This window comes from Strigops habroptila, chromosome 16 (assembly GCF_004027225.2).
Source record: "Strigops habroptila isolate Jane chromosome 16, bStrHab1.2.pri, whole genome shotgun sequence".
NCBI classification, from domain to species: Eukaryota; Metazoa; Chordata; class Aves; order Psittaciformes; family Psittacidae; genus Strigops; species Strigops habroptila.
Window position 1 is genome coordinate 6,694,522 of NC_044292.2, and position 23,644 is coordinate 6,718,165.

The 23,644-nt window shown below is 46.8% G+C and overlaps 1 protein-coding gene across 7 annotated transcripts in view; it reads right to left on the bottom strand.

The window, feature by feature from the left end:
* CAMTA1 (calmodulin binding transcription activator 1) overlaps window positions 1–23,644 on the bottom strand; it is a 240,515-nt gene that overhangs the window by 155,077 nt on the left and 61,794 nt on the right. For all 7 annotated transcript variants that reach the window (XM_030508028.1, XM_030508031.1, XM_030508025.1 and 4 more), the window contains one exon: window positions 8,344–8,479. In XM_030508028.1, coding sequence (XP_030363888.1) covers window positions 8,344–8,479 — 136 coding nt within the window. The remainder of the gene's footprint in view (window positions 1–8,343; window positions 8,480–23,644) is intronic.

Genomic DNA, 23,644 nt, shown 5'->3' on the forward strand with positions numbered 1-23,644 from the left:
TGCCAAACGTAACCCAACAGCACTGACATTTCTGAGACAAGCAGGGGGTAGGAAGATGGGTTTTCCCCTTCTGAAATACAATAATTTACACTCGCTCTGTTACTTTAATTGCCAACAGGGTCACTTGTGCTTTTCTGTAGCACTGATACAACACAGCCCTTGCCCCTCACAGTGTTTATTTGACCTACAGCAGACAGGACACAGTTCACAAAACAGCTCCTCTTTCAGACTAATTCCTGAGGTCTGGAAAACTGACTTATCTCAGCTCTGGCTACGAGGTTACCCTGCAGAGTGCTGTGTGTGCCCTGGAAAATGCCAAAGACTCTGCGTTTCACCCAGGCCAGTAACATCAGTTACTTCATTCTAACAGAGCGCTGGTTTGCTCAATACTGCATCACACTTCCAAATCCAGGATATCCAGTGACTGGAGAACAGCAACGATCTTATTCCTGTCAGCTCCATCCCATCGCGCTTCCCTTCCACTTCTGACAACAGCGTGGCACTGCTATTAGTGCTTTGTATTTCCAAAGAGTTGTACAAACACTGGGGCTGATTAATTCTGATCTCTTGCCTATAAAAAGAGTAAATAATATCCTACAAAGTGGCCATTAAAACACACACATGTGCAGGATGGAGCCTTAAATCCTGTTTTCCCAGCTCATGTGCCTGTAGTGCCTCTGGGGACAAGACCAGGTTTTGATTAGGAACTCCAGTGCCTTCAAACCCTCGACATGACTCTGCTCCTACTGCCTCCCTCGTACACCTCAGTAAGCAACATCCATCTTTCCAACAGGAACTCAGGAAATTAAAATGTTTAACGCATCTCTGCTGCACACAAAATTAGCAGCAATCCAGCAAACGAGATCTGCTTTCCCTTCCGACACCCCGGGAAAGAAAGAAATAAATATAAACACATTAAAACCTGGGCGCGTAACGCAGACACGGAGGCTCCTCGCTTCCAGTGGAAGCCCTTATCTCCGTCACAGCCCACAATGCAATTACAAGATTACAAGGCACATGCTGCTTCAGCATCTGGATCCTCCGTGCAATCACAGGGATCCCTACAGGAAGAGGAAACCTCTTCATCTTGTGAGGAACGGCAACGTTTCACCTCACTGTGCTGCATCCCATTGGAAACGCTCCGGGAGCCCTGTGACGAGCCCTGCGGTTAAAGGCTTCAGTCTTGGAGTCAGCCCTTCTCTGCCCATGCACAAGGGCAAGTACATGGTCAAAAGAGTAGACGCAGCCCATTGCCTCTGTCCAAAAAGTATTCGACGTTTATTCTGCTTTGCTGGAAACTCTCTCATCTAAATTGCAAACGCTGGGCTCGAGTTTGGGTGATAAACCTTCACTCCCACCTCCGCTCCAGCATGTTCAACTGAGACCACAGCTCCAGCAATTCCAATCTCCATATATTTTATTCTCGAAATATTTCATTTCTGGCCACCAATCTGTAGATCTCCAATTGGATTTTGTTTTCGTAAATGGATTTTCCCCATAGAGCTGGCAGAAAATATATTTAATTTCGGATTTCTCTAAACTGAAATAGTCAATATAAATGTCAATGCGTATTTGCGCCGAGCAGCCTTTGCAGTGACACAAACCTTGTGTTTCAGAGGGGGGACAGGGGTGTCTGTGAGCTGCTTTCGTGTCCGCACACTTGTTCTAATGTTTTATTTAGTAAGGATGGGTAAATAATATAGAAGTATATATATTAAATTAGGTTTGGTTTGTTTTGGGGGGTTGTGCAGACAGAAGCATGATATCTACCACTACTCTGGAGACAAATCAAGAGGAACATGGAGAAATTGGAATAACCCCCATCCTGACGCACGGAGCCCAATGCAGGGGCTGATGGTTTTCACACCATTTCTTTAGACCCATTCAGCCTCCTGATTTCCTTCTCATCAGAGTGTGAAAACTCACGTCATCACACAACCACAGGTTGGTTCGTCTTGGAAGGGGCCTTAAAGCTCACCCAGTTCTAACCCCCTGCCATAGGCAGGGACACCTTCCACTAGAGCAGGTCGCCAGGTTCCTCCTCTCTTCCCCCCATACGTGGTGCAGTTGCAGCATCAATTACTCCAACAATTCCAATCCATCCAGACGCTGATGTCGTTAGCCCACAGAGATCCTTTTGGAATAATTTACATCGAGGCCGCCTTTACATGCTAAATGAGAAATGCTCAGACTTTACTGAATGGGATTTGAATTACAATCCTACCACATGTGGCTCAGCTTTATTCTCGCTATTTATTAAACGGGAAAAAAAGGTGATGCAGCCAATTACAAAGCCATTACCTGAACCACTACTGCAAACCTGCTGCCTTGTGCTGAAGGGACAGTGCCCTCGATTTGGGCAGAGCTTACCCACAGGCCACTTGCCCATCACCCATAAAGGGGTCCTGGTCCCTACATATGCTCAAATGAATCCCCCCCTCGTGTCATTTCTGGCTGGCTTTGAAGGCTCCTCCCTTGGTACTACACCACAAGCACAGTATCCATCATTTAGCTCCCATTTCTCAGCCTCTCTGCTATTTTCACCAGCCTGTTACCAGATAAAGCGATATCATGCTCTACAACTGGGTGTAGCCATTTGGCATCTTATTGCAGTAGCCCTGATTGCAGCTGAATCTTCATTCTGAGACACCCAGATATTAAGAAAGCTTTTACTGCTGAAGTTACACACTGTAAAATAAGCAATGACAATTAAAGGATTAGGTACGTTACAGGTCTGCTAAGAATAAAACTTCCTCGACATGTGTAGGACGTTAGGAAAAGATGCCAAAACCCACGACCATTTGCTATGAATTTATGTTACTGCAAGTGAATACATTAGGATCCTGATATAGAAAACGAATTATTGATATGTATGTTCCCTTCAAGAAGAGACTCTCGGGAGACCCATTCCAGATTTAACGATAATCCATATTCTCCTTCAGAAATGGTAAACCAACCCTCTGATTTCCTCAGGACTGCCACAGACACATGAATCATTGAGATGCCGTCACAACCCTACGTTCTGGATGCTGTAAATACCACCTAGAATAGGGAACAGGATAAATCCAGCCACAGCTCATGAGGAGCCAGCACCTTCCCCACTTCTGTGCAAGCAGCTGCCTACTGTGCCCATTGCAGAGATGGACATGCCATGGGCAAGATGGGGAGATGCTGTCGGATTCTGTGCCCTCTAATGAGTTATGGGAGATTAAGGGAGGAGCTGGTTAGAAATGGCAACAGTCAATACTAGCAGAGATGTAAGGAAAATACTGTTAACCAATGATGATAAAGAATAGATCTGTACAAAACCTGTCACTCCTCCCTGCGCAGTTTTTCTCCTTCACTTTCAGGGCTGCACTCGTTTGCGTCAATGTATGCACACGTGTGTGTCATATTTGCAGGAAGCCTTCCACATTAAACTCTCATTTCTCCTCCAAAGCCATTTCTCTGGAATGCATTAAGCAGCAGCCCGAGTGAACGATGCAGCCCTAATTAGTTTGCAAACTACACAGCTCACCTCTGAGGGCGAGCAAAGCCCGTGTAAATTAGAGCGAATTGGATCAGAGCATCCCAGGAACAGCTCTCCAGATCGGCGCTGCTGGAGCGTGCCACCTCAGAAGCTGCCGTCACCTTCCAGTAATAACTTACAAGTAAATTTCACTGACAATAGCAGGGAATTGAGAGATGTAGAAACATTTTGCAGCTCAATATTCCACGATGGGTTATTTTTCACAACACAGAAAAGCCCATTTGGTCACCTACTGAAAGGAAAAGTCCCTGTTCCTCGCGCACCTCCCCGGCTCACATACTCTAAGGGTCAACTCACCATCACGGCCACGCAGCCGAGGTTGGTACATGGGGTTTGCAGACCCCAGCGCTGCAGAACCCTCCTGCCAGGTCTGATGGGGACGTCCCAGGGTTTACTCAGTAATTGAATAATCTAAAATTTTCATTCCTGTCCTTGTGGACTAATCTGTGATAGTGTTAAGGGACTGTTATGATATTAATTAAATACAAGTCCTGCATACAAAATTGATACTCTGCATCTCCATCTCCACAGGGGAGTTTCTCTCGTAATAAGACTTAAATCAAGTTTTCCTTTTTTTTTTTTTTAAGGAATTCATGGAGATTGTCATATTGTACTGAGGTAACATACACCTGTATATGGCAGAACAAGCTACGGCAAACATATGAGCTCTGGCACATTCTCTTGTCCCCTGATCTCTCCCATCTGAAATTAGTGGTGTCAGACTAAACCAAGGCTGATGGATGATCCTCACTGACGAGCTGGGGCTGCTGATGCCGGTCACTGCTCCATCGGCAGCGCCAGCCCCATTCCCACCCAATGCCGGAATGGAAGCATCCCTGTGCTGCTGCTGCTAAAGCCGTTGGATTTCTCTGGAGCACCAGGCTCCTGGCAGTCCTTCAGCAAAGCCACATCACGGGCAGTGGTGCTCAAGCTCAGGGAGTGCTTAAGCACGGCCTTGCCCAGGTTTGGGAGAACCCTTGTCCCCAACTGCTCTTCGGCAGCGGGGTTGGAGAGACAAGAAGAGCCCCAATTCAGGATAAAGAGCAACAGAATCGGCACCGACCTTCCAATCTGCAGAGGACAAGAGGGAAATTCACTACAAAATAAGACCTCACTTCAATTTTAGCTGCCATTTACTATGAATCCATGTGAATGTGCCATTCGCAGGCACCTGGAAAGGTTCACGCACAAGATCGGCTGCAGCCGGAGCAGCACCAGCCCAAATGATGTTAATGCCATTTCACCATTCCCCTTACTATTATTTATTAGTTAAAATTTTTAATTATGTGAATTGATGAGGAACACATCACCAGGGATCCTAATTAATTAGAATTTTTAAAAGGATCACGGACTGGAGATTTTTAATGGATTCCACGAAGAATTGCACAAAGAGGTATATTAAAGGAAAGGCCAAATTAACTTCTGCGTTCTGGTTTATCCAGCATTTTCTAACAGGATTGCGCCTCAGATTAACCAAGTAATATCCAAAGCCCTCACGCACAGCGATGCTAACCAAGACAACAGCTTGAGGATTTTAGGCAGTTATCATTTAACGTCCTCTTTGTTAATTAGTTTATTCCTCTTAATCCTCATTTAAATGAGTGTATTCCTATTCAGATTAGTTTATTCCTTATTTATGTCCTAAATTTGCTTTAGCTGCATTGTCCATGCTTACCAAATCCTTTAACACAGCACTGCTAAACACCAATATCTCCAAGCATCTGGTGTAAACTTTTTGTTCCAAAATGTGTTTTTTCTCCTGAACCAAAGCTTGGGAAGACGCAGGAGTATCACACTGATGATGCTCGGGAACTATTTGATGATTGAATCTGCGAGCACAAATCCCTCTTCAGAATTGGCCGGTCAGTAGTTTCATGGGCCAACATGTTTCTCCTCCTTGCCTGTGAGCTGCAGTTTCCAAAGCAGTTTGGATGCTGTCGATGCTCTTGGCTCTCGGCTCTGCAAGTATTTTTCCATCAGTGCCACGGTGATACCTATTTATCTTCTGGCTGCAGGAGCTGCTGAGATGACCTGGCAGTGCCACAAGGCAGACAGTTATTTCATGCCCTGTTAAACCCTAATGTGGCTAACTACACTATCACTCCAACTTCGAAAAAAGCCTTTTTCTATTATTTTAAATCTGATCTGTTGCCTGTGTGTCCAAGTAAAGAACATCGCTTCCTATTAGGATGATATCAGAAAGATAACCCCATGAGGCTATCTGTGAAGTAGCACGGTACTGATCGAGTAACTCATGTAGAAGGTCAAAAATACATAATTCTGCTTGAGCAAGAGCTCTGCAGCTTTCCCGCCAGCCTTTGGGAAACACGGACACGCTTTCAGGCACACTCACCCCAAGAGTGTGGACCCAACACCTCCAGACCCAGATTTATGCAGGAGGTACATTTCAGACCCAAATCTCTACTTGCCTGTCCTGCTGGTTTCTTTTCTGCTGCCTTTGCACACACCAGTTATTACAACTCAAATCATCGGTTCCTTTGTATGCTCTGATACCCAGGGAAAAAAAAACCAACCCATGAATGTCTTTTCAACATGTAGATGATCCATCCGGATTTTGATAACCCTTAGTGGTACTTAACACACAGATCCATGCAGAAGTTGTGTTCCTCCAGTGAAAACTGCCATTTGCTGATCAGTGTTAGCTCAGGAGCTGGGTTTGTGCTGCAAGACCTGTCAGCTCCAGAACTGCTCACATCCCACATCCACCAAAGCTGGGAGGCTCAGACCGGGCTCTGTTTGGCTTCTCAGAGAGAAGACCGAGGGAGGACTTGATGGGAGGGCGTAAGTACCTCCTCGGAGATAAAATATCACGTACTAAAGGGCTCTTCAGCTGGAGAAAAACGTAGGAATGAATGGCCCAACACCTGTACATCACAAAGCAAGTATTTGGACACTTATTTTCTTAAGTGGCGAATGTGATCCGCCACAGGAAGAAACCCTGAGAGCTGTGCAGAGGCTCTCCAGCTCCAATATGTTCAACTGCAGATTTGTTACCTTCCCCAAGACACACTTCGATAACATAGAAATGACTGGGCTCAGGGCAGGGCTATTTGCGCTCAGTGTGATGGCCAAGCACATGGGCAAGCACTAGATCTAGGGGTTGAGACAACACATCAGCAAGTCTTTATTTCATCACGTGCAGTGGCCAGTGGTCACTGCCACCCCCCTCCAGGTCAGTCCTGCATTGCAGGCTTTGGTATCTGCACCATTAAAGTTCACAGGAGTTAATTAAATCATGCTCTGCAAACCCGAAACAAAAACAATGCACGATTCCTATTCTGCTGCCTTCTTCTGGCTTTTTTCTTCTTTGAGCTTGTCATAATAAAACATTGTTATTGGATGTAAAAATTACGGAACAAAGTTATGCCTCTCTGGTGTAATATAATGCAATCCATTTAATACTATTTTAAACCCCAAAACCTCATTAAAGCAGACAGAACGTAAGAATGACAAATTGCCCAGGAGGAAGTTGGAGCCTGAGGTGGATTCCAGGCACTTGGCCGCTTCCCATTCCCTGTGATGCCGCGCAGGCGTCGAACCCCAGCACGGCCACATTGGCAGCACATGGTGCCCATCGCCATAAGGGTTAATGCCACACAAACCATCTGCCAAGAGAAGCCAGGGGGTGAGGCTGGAAAGCTCGGCTTAGCCCTAAGTCCAGCCTGAAGGCTGCTGGATGCACCTCGAGATCCAGGTTAGGCTTTGCCCGTTGCTGAACACCAGCCAGCACTCCAAAGGCTGCAAGCTGTGCTCTGCTATGACCACGTACCTGTGTGCAGCATCCTGTCCATGGTGGTGCTGTGGAAATCAACGCAGCTTATACAAGTGTCTGCTCTCATGGTTTCACTATTTGCTTGCCAAAATCAGAGTGTGTCTTGATGACACAGCCACCATTACACATTTTAACACCCTGTTACCATTCTGACTCCAGATTCAGTATCGACTGCAGGAATGCAGCCCTACTGTCCTAGGAACTAAGCAAGGCAAAGCTCTGCAGTTGGGCTTCTATCAGAAAATGTAATTCCCATTGAATAAAATATAAAAGAAGCTAAATAAATGTGCTTCTTATCCACATCTGTGCAGACCTTTAACACCAGAAGTAATCAGCGCACCGAAACAGCTCTTTCCTCACACAGATGGAGTTTAAAAAAGAACAATTGTGTCAAACAACGTATTTTAGAACAAAAAGGCTCATTCCAAAAACACTGCCAGGTGAAATGACCCATCCGAATGTCTCTGAATGAATAAATACCATGAGGAGAGCAACAGTCTCCTTCAAAACATGCCTTGAACCAGAGGCTGATTCTGGTATCAATTCAACAGAAATTCTACTTCTGCACGCTGTAAGACCAACACTTCACAACCATAAGGAAAATCATGGCAATTGCTACCAAAAACTAGCTGGCATTTTGTGAGAATCCATACACAGTTTATACAGCATAAAACATAAGTAATAATAAAAGCAGCTTAGCAACGCACCCCGAGATGTTTGGTTGCCTGGAGTACCTGCTACAAACAGCACATGTTCTACCAAAAGCTGCTCAAGGTGAAGACACCTCCGTGTCTGTCTTCCATGCTGCAGCTGCACAACCTCAGGACACCCAGAGAGCAGCAACACACTCAGGTGGTGAAGCTATACTCAGATTTTGCTCGAAGTAGTAATAAAGAACATATGTGGAAGCTGGCATTCAGCACATTACTGAACATGGGGACAGCCTCATGGTGTCCTGTTTGGCACAGCCGCTGCTTCCCAACCCAGCCACCATCCAAACCATCCCCCTCTCTTTTCCTACCTCCACTCCTTGGACTTTCAGCTTCATGTGATCCTCTCTGGTGGTTTTCCCGTCTTTCCTTTTTTTCCAGCAATATCCATCTTTCCTGTATTTCACCTTCTTCCTATTGTACAGGATCATAGAACCATTCTGCGGTCTGCAAACAAGAAACAGGTTTGGATTACTTAAAGAAAATAAACACTTTCAGAGAGTTCATGAAGCAAAGTGCTACGGGCCAGTGGAACTCTCTGCGGAAAAGCAATAGTCTGTATTTGGTGTAATACAAACATTCACTTTTTGCTGCTGGAACAACTGATGCTTTGCAATCTGCAGGATTTCACTTGAGAAGCTTGTAGCTAATGAAGGAAGTGTGCCAGGTTTAAAGGTTTAAAGAAAAGAGGGAATCTTATCAAGAAAGAGCCAGTGTTTTCACAGGGTACATTGTGATCGGGCTCAGGCAAACACTGAAAAGCAGAAGGAAGGTTAAGGGAAAAAAAGGGCTGTTGTTAAGTTTTTATAGACAATCTCTCCCTCCAGCCAATTCCCGGGATAACACAAGAAGGGCAATAGCATTTCCCCCCACCCAGAATAAATCTGTTTGCAAGGAGACAAGCAACGGGTTGTTGCTGTAACAAGAAAAGGTGGCAAACAAAAGGAAAGGGACTGGCAAGAGGAGAATGGAGCAACCTAGAATGTGACCCCCCCAGCAGCAGAGGAGATGAGCACTTTGCCTTGCTCACATACAGCAATTCACTGTATTTATCCAGTTCAGGCTGGGAACAAGCAATCCACAACCACCGCTGCTGCTGTCCCATGAGCAAACCCCATCCCCAGATTCACAAGACCATGTGTGATGGTGGGGACCTGCTCTTGGCTGAGCACATCACTTGTCCCCCCCAAATGCTGCACAGAAGCGAAGGCCAGAGCCCCAGCCAAGGGCAGCTCTTGGCACCGGCGGTGCAGTTATTGCTGGTCCCACTGTGTGGAGCTTGCAGGATGGTGTACTGCTCACAGACCCAAACAGGCAGCAACCTTACAACGCTGAATTTCCTCTCCCTTATGAGCCTGTGGCATTTAAAAGCTGCCTGATCTCTATTTTGGTTCCTTGCATGTGGCCTGGGGGAAGGATGGGAAAGGACAGGAAGAGTAATTGCAGAGCAGAAAGCCTTTTGTCTTAAGTATTGACAAGAGTTGAGATGCTTCCCTCCCTCTCCCCTGTTATTTACCACCGCAGCTCTCACAAACAGCCACAACAGCATAAGGGCTATTTTTGCCCAAATTGTTCCTGCTACAGCCGGGAAGAAGACACTAAATTCCATTTTCAGGCTTCTTTTTAAAGCACACTGAACAAGCACCCTGGTGGGAGCTGCTGGCTGCCTGGGGCTGCCCAGGCCCTGAGGATGCTCACCTCCAGCTCAGGACCGCTCCCAGCCACTGGGTAAATGGAGCTGCTCTCAGCAGCACAGAGAGAGGCAGTAACAGAGGAACAGGCACTTCAGCTCGGCTGAGCATTCCTGCCTCTGCTCCAAGTCCTGTTCTGAGGGGGTTTTGCTTCTTTATAGAAAATCCTGTACTTGGTTAACAGGAATCTAAACTTACTTAGCTTATGAACATGAAATAGATACAAGGAGGGAGTAAACAAGTTCAGATCAGGATATTTTGGTCAAGTGATGCTTTTTATGTGCCTCTCCCTTGTGCTCATGAAGTCCCTTTGGCCTGAACGATGGAGCTGTTCCCTTAATCTCGTTACTGCAGTATTAATAAGGCTGCTCAGTGCAACTAGTTCCTTCTAAATTGTCACACCAAGATTCGGTAAATGTCAGATGTATCATTTAATGAAAACTATGATTTACTGCCTGGGGAGCCGGGGTTGCCAAAAGGGAATTGCAAATACTGCAAAGCCAAAAGCGACTCCTTTTTTCCAGGACAATGGAATCACATCAGCCAGGACCCTTCCTCAAGAAGGCTCTAAAATTCACTTTTTATCACCTTGTATTTAGTTCAATTCCATGCCAAGGTGGGTATTTAAAGCAGCTCAGTTCCTTACAACACCACCACAAAATTAGGTGTGAAGCTGCTCCCTGAGAAATGGTTCCTGCTTATGCTGGAACCAGCTTAGGGTCTGGGTTATGGTGGTTTTTATCCTGCATGACTGTTAGCTTGATTTTCTCTGGCTATGAAGTTATCACGGAGCCAGGAGACAGCAAGAGGGGGCTACCTTCCATCTTCTGAGTCTATGCACGGTCTTAATGAGAAATTAACTTCCACTCCCCCAAAGGAGCAACCTACTGATGCAGAAACTGGCTGGGAGAAGCTGGAGTGTTGGAGGAAACCCTGAAAGACTGACAGAGCCCTGTAATAAATCACTGCACCGGATCTCTGCCCTTGTTTCCCAATGAACACAAAGAAAATGAAGTCCTTGAAAATGCCTTCATCCCGAGAGCTCTAACTCTTCCCATGGGAGTAAAACAAGCCAGCCACAAGCACGAGGACACCCTGGCTGGAAACCAAAGCCACGTACGAGCTCGCAGAGCACCATGTTTGCATCCCAGAGCACAGCGGGACCGACTGACAGCATCACGGTGCAGCACACGGCCACCACTCCCACCCGCATCCCAGCTAATCCCAGCACTACAGCAGGAGTCCTGGTTAACCACGCTTGTGCTTTGTGTTAGTTCCTATGCGAGGAGAGCAACCGCTGCCCTGCTGAGCGTGTCTGGAGAAGCTTCCCAGGAACTGAACAGAGATGTTCAGACATCACCAGGGGTCCTCTGCTGAGGACCCAGCAATGTGTCACCTCGCAGGGAGAGGCCACTGCCACTAAAATCCCCGCTGCCCCCACTTAACACTGAGGTTATGAGCGTGGCAACCAAAGGAAACCCAGGTTACATTTGAAATTTACCTGCTCTTTGAACTCTGCAGAGATGAAATGAAGATGTCAGAAGCCTCCTTATCCATGGAGGAAGAGGTATAAATCACAGGGAAACGTAAATAGACTGGATTTTTTTTGTCTCTAGAATTAAACGCCATTTGCATTTAAGATGAAAGTTAATTTATTTTGTGTCTACAATATTTAAGAAGTTAAAGTCTAAAACAACAGACTTTGCAATTTCATCCAGAGTTGCAGTTAACGCAATGGCTAATCCCATCAAGGGGACATTAATTGGTACCTAGATGCTCTTTTTCATAGCAGCAGTAGGCCATAAAACTTAATCCTTACCTCCTCTTTCCAGCATGTAGCCTCCGTGTTCATCAGTGAAAGTAATGCTATTCATTAAGGATGGGAGTAATTACCTACGGCTCCAACAAACAGAACGGAACAAGCGCGTGCCAGCGCGAAGTTGGCTTTTGTACCGTGTCACAGGACTGCTGTGGGCTGCCAAGTAAAGCATTTCCTTAAGATCAGGATAAAATCTGAAGGCTACAAAGCAATATAAAAGCACCGGGCACCCGCTGACAAGTCTTACCCCAAAAGCAGTTCTTTGGGGCTATTGAAGGATTGATGAGATGCCAGCGCTGCTAAAGGGCATCCTTCAGACACTTCTGTCTACACAGTACATAGCTACCGAGGTCAAACCAAGCAACATCTGGGGCTCTGCTGACCTAGCAGGACCAAAAGCTGCTCTAAACCATCTTCCCAATGGCAAAGTCTCTGCAGAGAATGCAACCAGGCTCAAAGCACGGCGGCTTTGTCTGCAGACAATGGCCCCTGTGGTGTCCTCAGCAGGCTGTGGAGATGGAGAGTGATGGAGCAGCTCTGGGGGAAGTACCTTCATTTAACAGCTACAAACGGTACCACATTTCCTGTGCTAAGACTTGGCTTTATGAATGTGCTGCATGTTTTTGCTCTCCATACTTGTTCTTGACACATCCAGAAACTAGGGAACAGGGATAACAGCATTAATCATAGTAATACAACTAATAATAGGATTTGACTTCTCAGTAAACATTTACTCTGCTGCTATTCACATTCAATGGCATCACGTTTTGTTGCCAAAAGTGAACTCCACAAAACATTCATCCAGCATCTTTGCTCATCACAGTTACTCATCCTGATTAACTCAACCATTAACAATCCTCCTGCTTTTAGAGCCAATAAAAAACAACAGAGAAAAAAACCTGTGTCATCAATGCTTTTGACACAAGAGATGACCATCCTCCCCCATCCCTGCTTCGGTTTCTGGAAGCTTCCTCACTGTGTCTTCCTTAATAGCATCCTCTGGATGCCGTCCTTCCCTGATACACACCTTAAGGCACACCAGTTAGAAACTGCAGCCTTGTGAAGGTACCAGCAGCCAAACTCTGAGTCAGACGGGGTTATTTTATATCAGGAAACCATTTCTGTGTGCCATAATCATCTGGAGTGGCCCAAAATATTGAATACTAAAAACCTCCCAGAGGAGGCAAATGGGAAAGTCAGGCAGCCCCACTGCCAGGCCTCACATTGGCAAAGCCACAACGCATCCTGGATCATCCTGGCTTGTTCATATACCTCCATTTATCAGATCTGCTTCTCCACTCAGATATCTGTATCTCGAAGCCATAAACATATCTACAAAGGGAAAATAAAACCTGCTAAAGAAATGTTTCCTGACCGAGGTCAGGGAGTTTCCAGGGAGTTTATAGGTTATGTGCTATTATAAATCACTTCTGTGCACTTGAGAACTGCCCTGAGCCTCGGGGGGCTTTGAAGCCCAGGCAGAGCCCTTGTCCCGGATAAATTTGGGTGCTGTCAGGCTCTGCTTGGGAGCAGCTATCCCCATCCCTTCTATTCTTGGGATAACGCAGTAAGAAAGAGTTATTTGACCAAGGGAAAAACAAAAGATAAACCAAATCCTTCTCATCTGGGGGGAAAAGGGGAGTAAAACACAAGACAAGACCCCAGCAAGGTCCTAGGGCTGGAAATGAATGCACTTACTGCAAAATAACCTGTAAGGGAACCACCCTAAGCAGAGGTTCAGCCAGCGGATGCTTCCTAAGCTCTCTGGTCACAAGAACACAGACTTCTCTGAAGCACCACTTTAATACCCTACAGGTAAGATCACGGCTGGTATTTCCCATCCATTCTGGGAAGCTATAGCTCACACGTGGTGTTCCCAATGTGACCAGACAGGCAAGCTCTTCTCCTTCCAGCAACATGGAAAGTCAGACCTTATTCTAGCACCTTGTCCGGAGCAGCCTGAGCAGGACCGTGCTCTGGAAGCCACGCTGTACCAAAGGCATGTATTTAGTTTAAGCAGCTAACAATAGCATTCCTCACATTTTCACCGAGTAGCGTGATAATTCATGTGTCGATGGCTCTGAACTCTATACCAGATTTGAAAAAGAAATTAGAAACAATCTTTATGAACTCCTCAGTGCGCCGAGCAATTGAAACCTCCTCGTAATGACGTAGGACCAAAGCGACAATATTAAAATTGCCATTAAGTGGAATGCACACAAAATGCTAAAAAGTCTTTTGGCAAATTATTTCTCGATATAATGACATGCTATAGACTTAAATCTTGGTACAAGGTATGAAAAAAGACAGTTAAATCAACTCAGTTCGATTTTAAAAGCACTGGCGTTCATCTCTTTATTGCTCAAGGATCTTTATCAATCTCTTTAGCCCTCATTTATTTCCCCTCCTTACTCCCATGGGGATGCTGTTTGATTTATTGGGAAGTAGTTCTTACTACTACGTGAATGCTTTACACTGTTTCCAGATTAATCATCCCAATGTCTGCACTGTACCAGGAGCCCCCATTGATCCGTGTGCACCCAGAGGGCTCCCAACCTGCTGGTGCCAGCGGCCTTTCCGCTCGCTCCATGGAAATGTGACTTCAGTCACTAAGAAAACCTGGAAATATCTGAAAATTGAGTAATAACTCATTAATTATCAATTTTAACTGCAAACCACTTCAGATTGGAATTGCAGTTTGTCAATGAACTTCCAACGCTGCAGCACAGCAGAGACCTCCAACGTGCCAACTGAGCCTGAGCATCACCCTCAGTGCATGAGCTCTCCTCGACGGTCACTACTCACCCTGCATTCGAGGCACGTGCTCATACACCCTGCAGTAACCTCTTCTAAGCCCCTCCTCTCTTTCAAATGAACCTCAGGAATATAATCTATTTGTTTCTATCAATTCAGTCCCATCAATTAATGATGACAAGGCGATTAACTAGAATGCCAGACAGTAAAAAATAACCACATAATGCCTTCTGTAGAGGAAATCTATTTTGTAATCCCAGGTGGTCTTCATTAACACGAAGTATTCCAGTAAAAGGCAGTAATCTAGTTATGGCCTGTGAAATATGAAGATCTGCAAAGTAATTTTTCAGAATTAAAGTAAAGGATTTTTAGCAAATGGAAAGGCTTTTGCGTTTTTCCTGCAAACCTTTGCAAAGAACCAGAGTGCCATAACGCAATGCAGCAGCCTGTGTGGTGTCACCAAAGAGGTGTTGCATTGGCCATTATCACCACAAGACACAAGGCAGCTTCCGAAGCATCTCCCTTCCTCATGCTGTTTGGTTTCTGGATCAAGCCAAGAGCAAGACAGCGCCCATCCTCTCCACCCCTTGTGCAACACTCATTGCACAAAGACAGACACCAGCACCAAGAGAATGATTCTCAAACTGCCAACTGCAGGGTCCCCAAACAGCCTGATAACCAGGTTTTGGGCTGAAAGCATTCAAATGATGACTTTATGTACCACTCATCCTCCTCACAAGCACCCCAACGGAAGGACGTGACCCCAACTCTTTCCTACACTGCCAGCCCGAAGAACTGAGCTAATGACTTGTGCGCAGAAGAGGTGACTTGCTCCAATCTCATGTGATGCCCTTCAGAATTAATACATTGAGTGCTTTAATGATACTAATCTATCGATTTTATAGATTAAAGATCCAACTATTAGAAAAAAAACAGATTAAAAGCTTATACACGTCCACAAAACAACCAGTTTCACATGGAAACACACATTTTCCAACTTTAAGCCTTATTCGCCTTCAAACTTGTTAATAAACCAACAGATGATACGAGAAAATTAAACCCCAATATAGAAAATCCTGCAAACAAAGAACACAGACAAATACAAAGGTAGTCAACCACTTCCCAAAATATGCCAAAGCTGTTAAGCACTCTTGACTTAAAATTTATAATGAAGCAGCTTAAAACATCCCAAACTCCTATAGGAATGTGTTTACAATACAAACTCAATTATTGTCTCATTCCAATGCTTATCTTTCCTTATACCCTCCCAGCTCATCCGACTTTTGAATTTAATTACATTACAGTATTTTTAGTTGAGATGAAATTACACATTTTCAGATTAATTTAGCCTGAACTAACTTTTGATAACAGAAAAATCCTTTCACTATCATGCCCCAATTTGAGACCATCCAAGTTTGCCTGAATCCCTCTTTTAAGCCTCCTGTCACACCCCCCAGTGCACCCAGTGCTGGGCATCGAACGTGTTTGCCCAATTTCTCTTGATGAAAACCTCCTGTTTTACTCTTTCCTCTGTTATTCACCGAGCCCAGGTCAATAGAGAAGAGCCAGGCAGTGATTGTTCCCTACACCCTGGCACGAGAAATGCCGCTGAGAAAGGCACGACCTTTTTGTCAGCCAGAGAGAATTCAGTAAAAGAGAGGGAACATCCCACAAATACCAAAGTCAATTAATCCATTTGTTACAGAGCAAGAGTCCTGCATAATTTGTCCTTTGAGTAGTTTATTTTAGCTAATTGCTTATCCAGCAGGAAGATGTCCCCTGCATGACCCATTTGCTGCGCAAGAGGCTCAACTGATGAGAAACAAATGGTCACCTTCCAGAGGGCACCGGCGCGATGGCACAGGGATGCGCCGGATGCCACCGGTCCTCCAGCCCCACACAAACCACGGAGCATGGAGGGAAAGCACCAACAACCCGCTGGAGCTGTGCCAGCAGGATGGGCAGGGGCAGGAGAAACCATGGGAGAACAGTGTCCCCTTTCCAGGACAGGCATCTTGGCTCTACTCCCACCTCTGCCCATCTCCATTGCTGCAACTCTCACCCATTGCTTGCGTTTTACAACAGCACTTTGCAAACACCCCCATTTCACCCTGTGCTGAGATGGTGTTCGTCCATCATCCGCATCACTGCCTCAGCTTCTCCACCGGTGGAAGATGAAGCACAGACAAAACCAAACAGCTTAATGCCACGCTTGTAAAATGCTCCGTTCATAAACGTTCCTGGAAGAGGAGTGGAGCAGAGCTGTCAGACCCGCTGACGTCTCCCAGCCAGCCAGAAGATGGAACAAGTACAGATGTTATTAGTCTCATTAAAATTTAGTAAATTAAACAGCGAGAGGGAACAGCCTTATTTATCTTAATTTAGTTCATCATTGACATTTATAAAATAAATACAGAAATAATACTATGGGCACAATTCACTCTTGCTGGCAGCAGCAGGAGACACGTGCTCCGGTGAAGCACAGGCAGGGATGCTGCTGCCTGCTGGGAGAGAGACGGATGGATCCCCGAGGGATCCACTGGTCCCTCTCACCTAAACGCTTCCCTGCAGCTTGGAATCTTGGCCTCAGTGTGCAGGTTCATCTATGGAGACGGAAGCTCCGCAGCATGCCAAGGTCCAGCAGAACAGGAATATGTGATTCATCACATCCACTAATTCTACATGTCTGAACACAAAATGCCACCAACACACCAACACAGAGCAGCACATTTTGCCTCTGCAGAGAAAAGGCACAACGGCTTGGCCAGAGTTGATAAATTTGACTGTTCATCTTGTACAAGCGCCAGGCTTGTGAGCAGCAAGCAAACAACATGCCCCAGGACAACAGCACACTGGGGAGGATGGAAAGCAGCAGCGGTTTCCAGGTAAGCGGAGTCATTTTGGGGCAAAACTTCATTTCTCAGAATTAAAAAGAACTCCTGAACCATGGGAGAAAAAGGTTTAATTTCACACCTCAGCAGAGGGAGGGATCACCTCCTGCAGATACACAGTAGGGAAGATCCTACTGGGAAGCCTCTTCAGCATTGCTGGACCCAAACCAAATGCCTAAAACCCATCCAGACACTGGGCCACAAGGCAGCCACAGCAGCACCAGGGGCACCGATGCTGGACCAAGCCGGGCGATGCTAAGAGGAGGAGTACGAGGCGATGCTCACTTTGAGACCAGCTCAGTGGTTCAGGAGTCACCATTAAGGAGACAAGAGGATTTCTGGCAGGAAATCTTCCAGTTCTCACGTTCCACCAGGAGGCTCCTGATGGGCTTTCACTGCTGCTTTATTTCCCTCAGAATCAATAGAAAACAATAATCCTAGGGCCAAACATAAATCACGTTGCAAAACTCGGCGGATCATCACGTGGGATGCCTCAGGACGAGGCCTTTTATTTAACTCCAGAAGCAGCGTGGTAACAATTCAGCAAATTCCTGTTTCATGGCGCTGGAGATCTCCATCCACAGCGAGCGTGGTGGCATCGGTCCTGGTTCATGGGCGGGTGGACACACAGGGTGCCCAGAGAAGCTGTGGCTGCCCCATCCCTGGCAGTGTTCAAGGCCAGGTTGGACACAGGGGCTTGGAGCAACCTGCTCTAGTGGAAGGTGTCCCTGCCCGTGGCAGCGGGTTGGAACTGGATGAGCTTTAAGGTTCCTTCCAACCCAAACCAGTCTGTGGTTCTATGAGTGGGAAATTAAACACCCCTGTGCCCAGCAAACAGCAGCTCCAGCAAACTCCAGCAGGACCTTTCCCTGCTCCCAGCCTGGAGACAGCACAGCCCAGGGGAAGGACAGAAGAAACCCAGCACCGAACCAGCCAAGGAAAACAGGAATGTGTTTACCCTGATTAACAAACTCTTTTCCCCTTGCAAACAGCTCCAAAACCTGGCAGAAGAATTGGGTCCTTTCACACTGTGTCAGTAAACTACAGGAAACCAAAAAGCACAGTGGAAATTATCCAATGGTGCGAGATTTCAGGTACATTTTTAATTAACACAAAAAGACCAAAGCTGCGATGCAGCATCATAAACCAGATAATTTTACAGCTGGATGGGCTCCCTCTGATGTACCTGAAAACCATTTTTAAGTGACATAAAGTTTAACACCCCGGTACATCTGCCTACCCACCAGATTCTACACGGAACTTAAAATTTAATTATATTGAAGGACTGTTGCAGTGCAGGAATGGCAACGAGTAACCCCGGGAGAGCCTCGGCCAGATCCCTGCAAAGCTGTGTTTAACAGGACTAGGAAGGAAAAAACAAAAGGAAAACTAAGATCTCGGCCTCTGGGTCTGTATTTGGTGCTCACCCACAGGCTCCTCCACATTTGGACTGAGTAAGCTTATGGATGGCCCCAGCACTTCTCTACAAGCCCAGCAGCGGGCATAGAACACCACAGTGACCAGGTCAGCAAACACTCCTCATGCCACAGCAAGGGGAAACCCTGCTCACCACCGACACAGTGCTCCTCAGCACCAAAATACAGCCCAAAACCAAAAACCCAGCTCTCATCTCATGACACAAATCAATCCGTATCCTTCCAATCCCAACAGCAGATCCCCTGGGACGTGTGCTATGGATTCACACACACAGGGCACAAAAATCCTCTTCCCAACCCCAGATTTCTGGCACATGCTTCCTAAAGTGCAATTTAAATCTCGCTATATTTGCCACAAATATTACACTTCCCCTGTGTGGAGAGCAAAGCATCCACCCTCCGGACCCAATGCATTCCCCTTCCACCAACCCATGGGCATCCCCATCTCAGCTGGCCAAGGATGGAGCACGGGGAGGGCCATGGGACCAGGCTCCAGCCCCACATTCCAACCTCAGGCCCAGGTTCCTTGGAGGGAAACAACTTTGTTGATAAATAATCCCAATAAACAGTTCATTTTTAATCAGCTGATATTTGCAGGCCATTAAGATGCAACAAGCAGTCTCAGGCACTCTTTCCATACGTTGTTTTTGATGCAGGGAATGCATTGGAAAAAATGTGAGAATATCATTAAAGGTTAATTATGAGCAACTTAAAGGTTAGTTTTGCATATCTCACCTCCTGGACAAAGGATGCTGCTTCATTACCGTACCAGAATATAAATTAAGTTGCAAAGCCTTTAGAATGTGTCTAAGACTTTAATTTTGCTGCTGTTTAAAGCAGTACGAACAAATCCTCATTTTCCCAGCCCTTCTGCAGCCTCTGCCCATTTACATGGAAAAGAGCATCTCCAAAGTGGCCCCACAGCAGCAATTAAACCCTCCATCCTTCTGGGTTCCCTCTGCCTGGGAGCATAAAGTGCATGAAAACATTGGCAGGTCTGGTTCTGACCATCAGGAGCCTCAACCCAACATCTCCCCTGGCACAATTTCACCTTCCTCCTGCTCTACCCAGGACAAAGGCAGCTCCTCCCTTGCTTGGCTCACAGCCCCATAGATCCAGGCTGTGCAGCCACCATGGGGGGATTCACTCACACCAAGCAGCCTTCGAAACCCTGAGCATCCTCCCACCCCAACATTTGATCTGGAAATAGCCAGAGCCTGCCCGAATCCTGCACGTCAGATTTGTCCAAAAACGAACTCCTTGTGTTCTCCTTGGCTGTATCTATTGATGGGAAGCGCTTACCAAACCTCACTGGGGCAGACAGTACTTTGCTGGATAATATAATCACTTTATTAGCAGATCATTGCTTTTTCTGAGGATTCCATGTTTTCTAGGGTTCTCTGCCTCCCAGAGGGACAACGCTGGGTGAAGAGGAGTGGGAGGCTTTGCATTCCAGCACTGCCATCCCCTACAAAGCCAGGCAGAGGGACAGGAGAACACATCTGCGTGCATGGACCAGCTACAGAGCCAACATCTCTGGAACTGTACCCAACTGATGCGTGGCAAAGTCAGAGCCTGGTGACCATACCCAGTGGCTGCAGAGAGGTCAGTGGGCTGAAGGAGCCAACCTTCACCATCCATGCCAGGTGAATCCATCCATAACGGAAACATGGACATCACATCTCGGTTGTCCAGGTTGGCCAGTGCTGTTTTCCAAAGTGATGCAGCTCTCCAGAGCCATGGGTTACACATGGAGCGAAACAAGCTCTCCAGGAGCACCAGCCTGTCCCTGCTGCCCAGCCTGGACCAGTCATGGGAAGGGTTTGCATGAAATACTTCAAGATGTTGACTGCTCTAGGACAGGCATCCTGATGGCTCCCCTTAGGTCACGTTAAAACAAACGGGATGAGCTGTTAAAGGGATTAATTATTGGCATCTCAACACCCCTGGACCACAGCGGATAAAAATCTATATGAATCAATGCCTCTTAAAACCATCTCTCTACTGTTTATCCTCTTCAGGGGAAAACAAGGGAAAAAAAAGAGTAGGAAATACTGAGAGCAGCGAGAAGAAAGTGTTGAGAGTCATGAAATCTTTAAAGTGTAAAGAGAGATGTGCCACATTTAGCAGGGATTATGACAAGCAGCATTCTAAGCCAGGAAGAGCTGACAGCACACACATTGCCTTTGACGAAGGAAAAGCAGGTCACAGCCACCCCAGCCGTGTGAACAGGGATTCCAGCAGCAGTAAACCCCAATTTCAGCACTGCGCATGGGGAGGCTGATGGTCCTGGACCCCATGGAGAGGAGCTACTTAACGCAGCAGGACCCTCACCTTGAAACTCTAAGCAAGGTCTCCAGAGTATTTCCATTTGCTCCAGGCAGCTGCCCTTCCACAACCTGCAGCTCACACAACCTCCTCAACACGGAGCCTCTGGCTCATCCCACAAGCGCCAAGACACCCCGGGAGCAGCGGGTACCCAGGCAGCAGGATGGGTCCTGCACAGAACCCACTGGGAGCTGCTCGCCACGTAAAGTAGGAAATCAACTCCAAAGCACAATTGTTTTCAGTCTTCATTTAAACCCCACGTTAATCTCACCTTAATGACATAGGAAATGGAAATTCCCTTTATAAAATAGGTGATGAATATTCATCACCCTATTTTTTACCTGAAAAATGGAATAATCCAATTAATTTTACTATTAATTATTTAATAAAAAATTAATATACCGCAAGATCCTAACTTGTCTTTAGGAAGCCCCTGATAAAAACATCCAACATAAATGATGGTGCTTAGGCTGGACCGATGGACAGGTCAGGAGCAGGATGTGCTCTGTGGATGACGGGCAGTGGGACGGGGAGGAGGTGAGGTGACAGCTCATCCTGCCCCTCGCCATGGACCACCCCAGCAGCCCCCCCTGTGCCAGAGGGACCGGTGGGTGCTGACCCCATCCTGGCCCGGCAGGGTGAGGCGCGGAGCAGAGCTCAGACTCCCGGCAAACAGCGCTGCTCCCCCGGGAGCCAGGCGCCCTTCTTCTCACTGCCACATGCCCCCCGGCAGCTCTGCTGAAGCAGTAACTGCATTAGGTTTTCCTGCCCTGCTCCCTCTAAATCTCATTGCGGGCCGGTACCCTCCGCTCCAGCCTCGGCACGAGCCCACATTGAACTGAGCAAATCGAATTTCTCCGGAAATTTCAAAAACTCTGGAGCCAGCAAAAATCACTAAAAAAGTAAGGGAGGAAAACAGTGATCGTTGTGAGTGCATTTTCCATCAGGAAAAGTGATTTCTAACCAGCTTAATGCAATCTGTATCCCCTGTTCTAGCGACCAGCATCAGCAGAAGTTGAGATGAATGAGCGGTGGAACAGCCCCTTCCCAGGACATCATGTCTCTGACGGCAGCAAGACGGGCCACTGCTGCTTCTGCTTTTTGCTACCTTGGCATGTCCTTGGGACTTGAGCTGGGTCTGCTTCCTCCTAAGTCACCATGGGGCTGCATTGTCCCTCAGCATCCCATGCCTGCTCCGGAGCAAGGGAAGAGCTGACGGGGGGATGAACCCTTCCTGCTGCACCCAGTCACACAGACAGAGCTCAGATGGTTCTTGCTGCTGCCGCTGTTATGAACCAGGTCCTGACAACTCTGTGATTTATTAGGTTGGGATTTATCAGTGGGAAACCTTCCTGCACCTACTGTCCCTGCCCATCACACCAAAAAGCAACGCTTGTTTTCCCAACGCCAGGAGAAAGGGAATGAAAATGCTCAAAGTAACGCAGTGGGTAGCAGAAGTAAAACCGAATTACCCTGTCAGTATGTGTCTGCGGTATGTAAATCGCTATTGATCTGCAGGGGCAGGCTGCCACCGACTCTGAGTTGCAGAAATATTAATCACTGCCAAGTCTCACTGCCTAAAAGCAGCTTTTGGGCTCTTTCTGGGCTGAAAATCCCTCACCTGGGAATTCCCCCAGCCGCTTTGTGTATCAGTACAAGTGATGGCTTATCACAGCGTCAGCATCCCAAAACACTTCCCAAGAAACATCTACCTTCTGGGCTTTGTGAGGAAGGAAACGAGAGCTCGGTACCTGCTGCTGGCCCAAACACCTCTGCTTTCGCTGTACATGCTGCAGAAATGTAAATGCAATGCAGCAAGGGGCATACATCCGAACTGCATTCCCAGCTGGAAAACTAATCTTGCAGCTTCTGGGCATGGCCGTGCTTCCTGTTGCCTGAGCCCCACTTGTGAAACACAACAGGTAAAGCTCCACCGGGTCGCTCAAGTTTAGTATTAAAATACTCTAAAATGAGGATTACAGAAGGCACTTGGAAGCAGACAGCAAAGTATCTTTATCTAGCACAGTTAGTGGACTAAAAGCCAGCTTTGTCACTGAAATTCCAAATAACAAGTGAAATTCCAATGGAAATAACAATGAAGTTCTACTCGATACACAAATGTCAAGTGATTTGGTTTTGGTCGTCACAGTTTGCATTTAAGTTGGGAATGCCAGAGACTGCACCAGCAGAACGCTTCCCGGCCCACCCCACCGCTGCAGCCAGCAACCAAACACCGTTCCAAGGCAGCATCAAGGTCGGTGCCTCGCGAGGGGTGCTTGGTAATTTATGCCACTAAACTGGAGCGCTCAAAAGACTGTTGTAAATAACACCCCAGTATATTTATATCAGCACATTTTACCAATGAGAGGCATTCCACAAGAAGCTTCCCTAAAAAGCCACTTGAGAGACCTCCCAAAGCTTCCTCATAGCTCCTCTACTGCCACCACAATGGCATCATAGGGGGGTTCCTCCTCCATCCACGGCCAAACCCCTTCCCAGCCCTATGGCATGACCATGGGAACTTCTCTATGGGCCATGGCCAACACTCACCATCGACCAACAGCTCCAACCACTCTGAGTGCACCACAGTGGTCCCCAAACCCCACCGTGCTCCATCTCCTCGCTAAGGAACTCCACAAGTGTCAGGGTGCAATCCATGTCTATTCATTTCTGAGCTGAATTAGCAGCAGCAA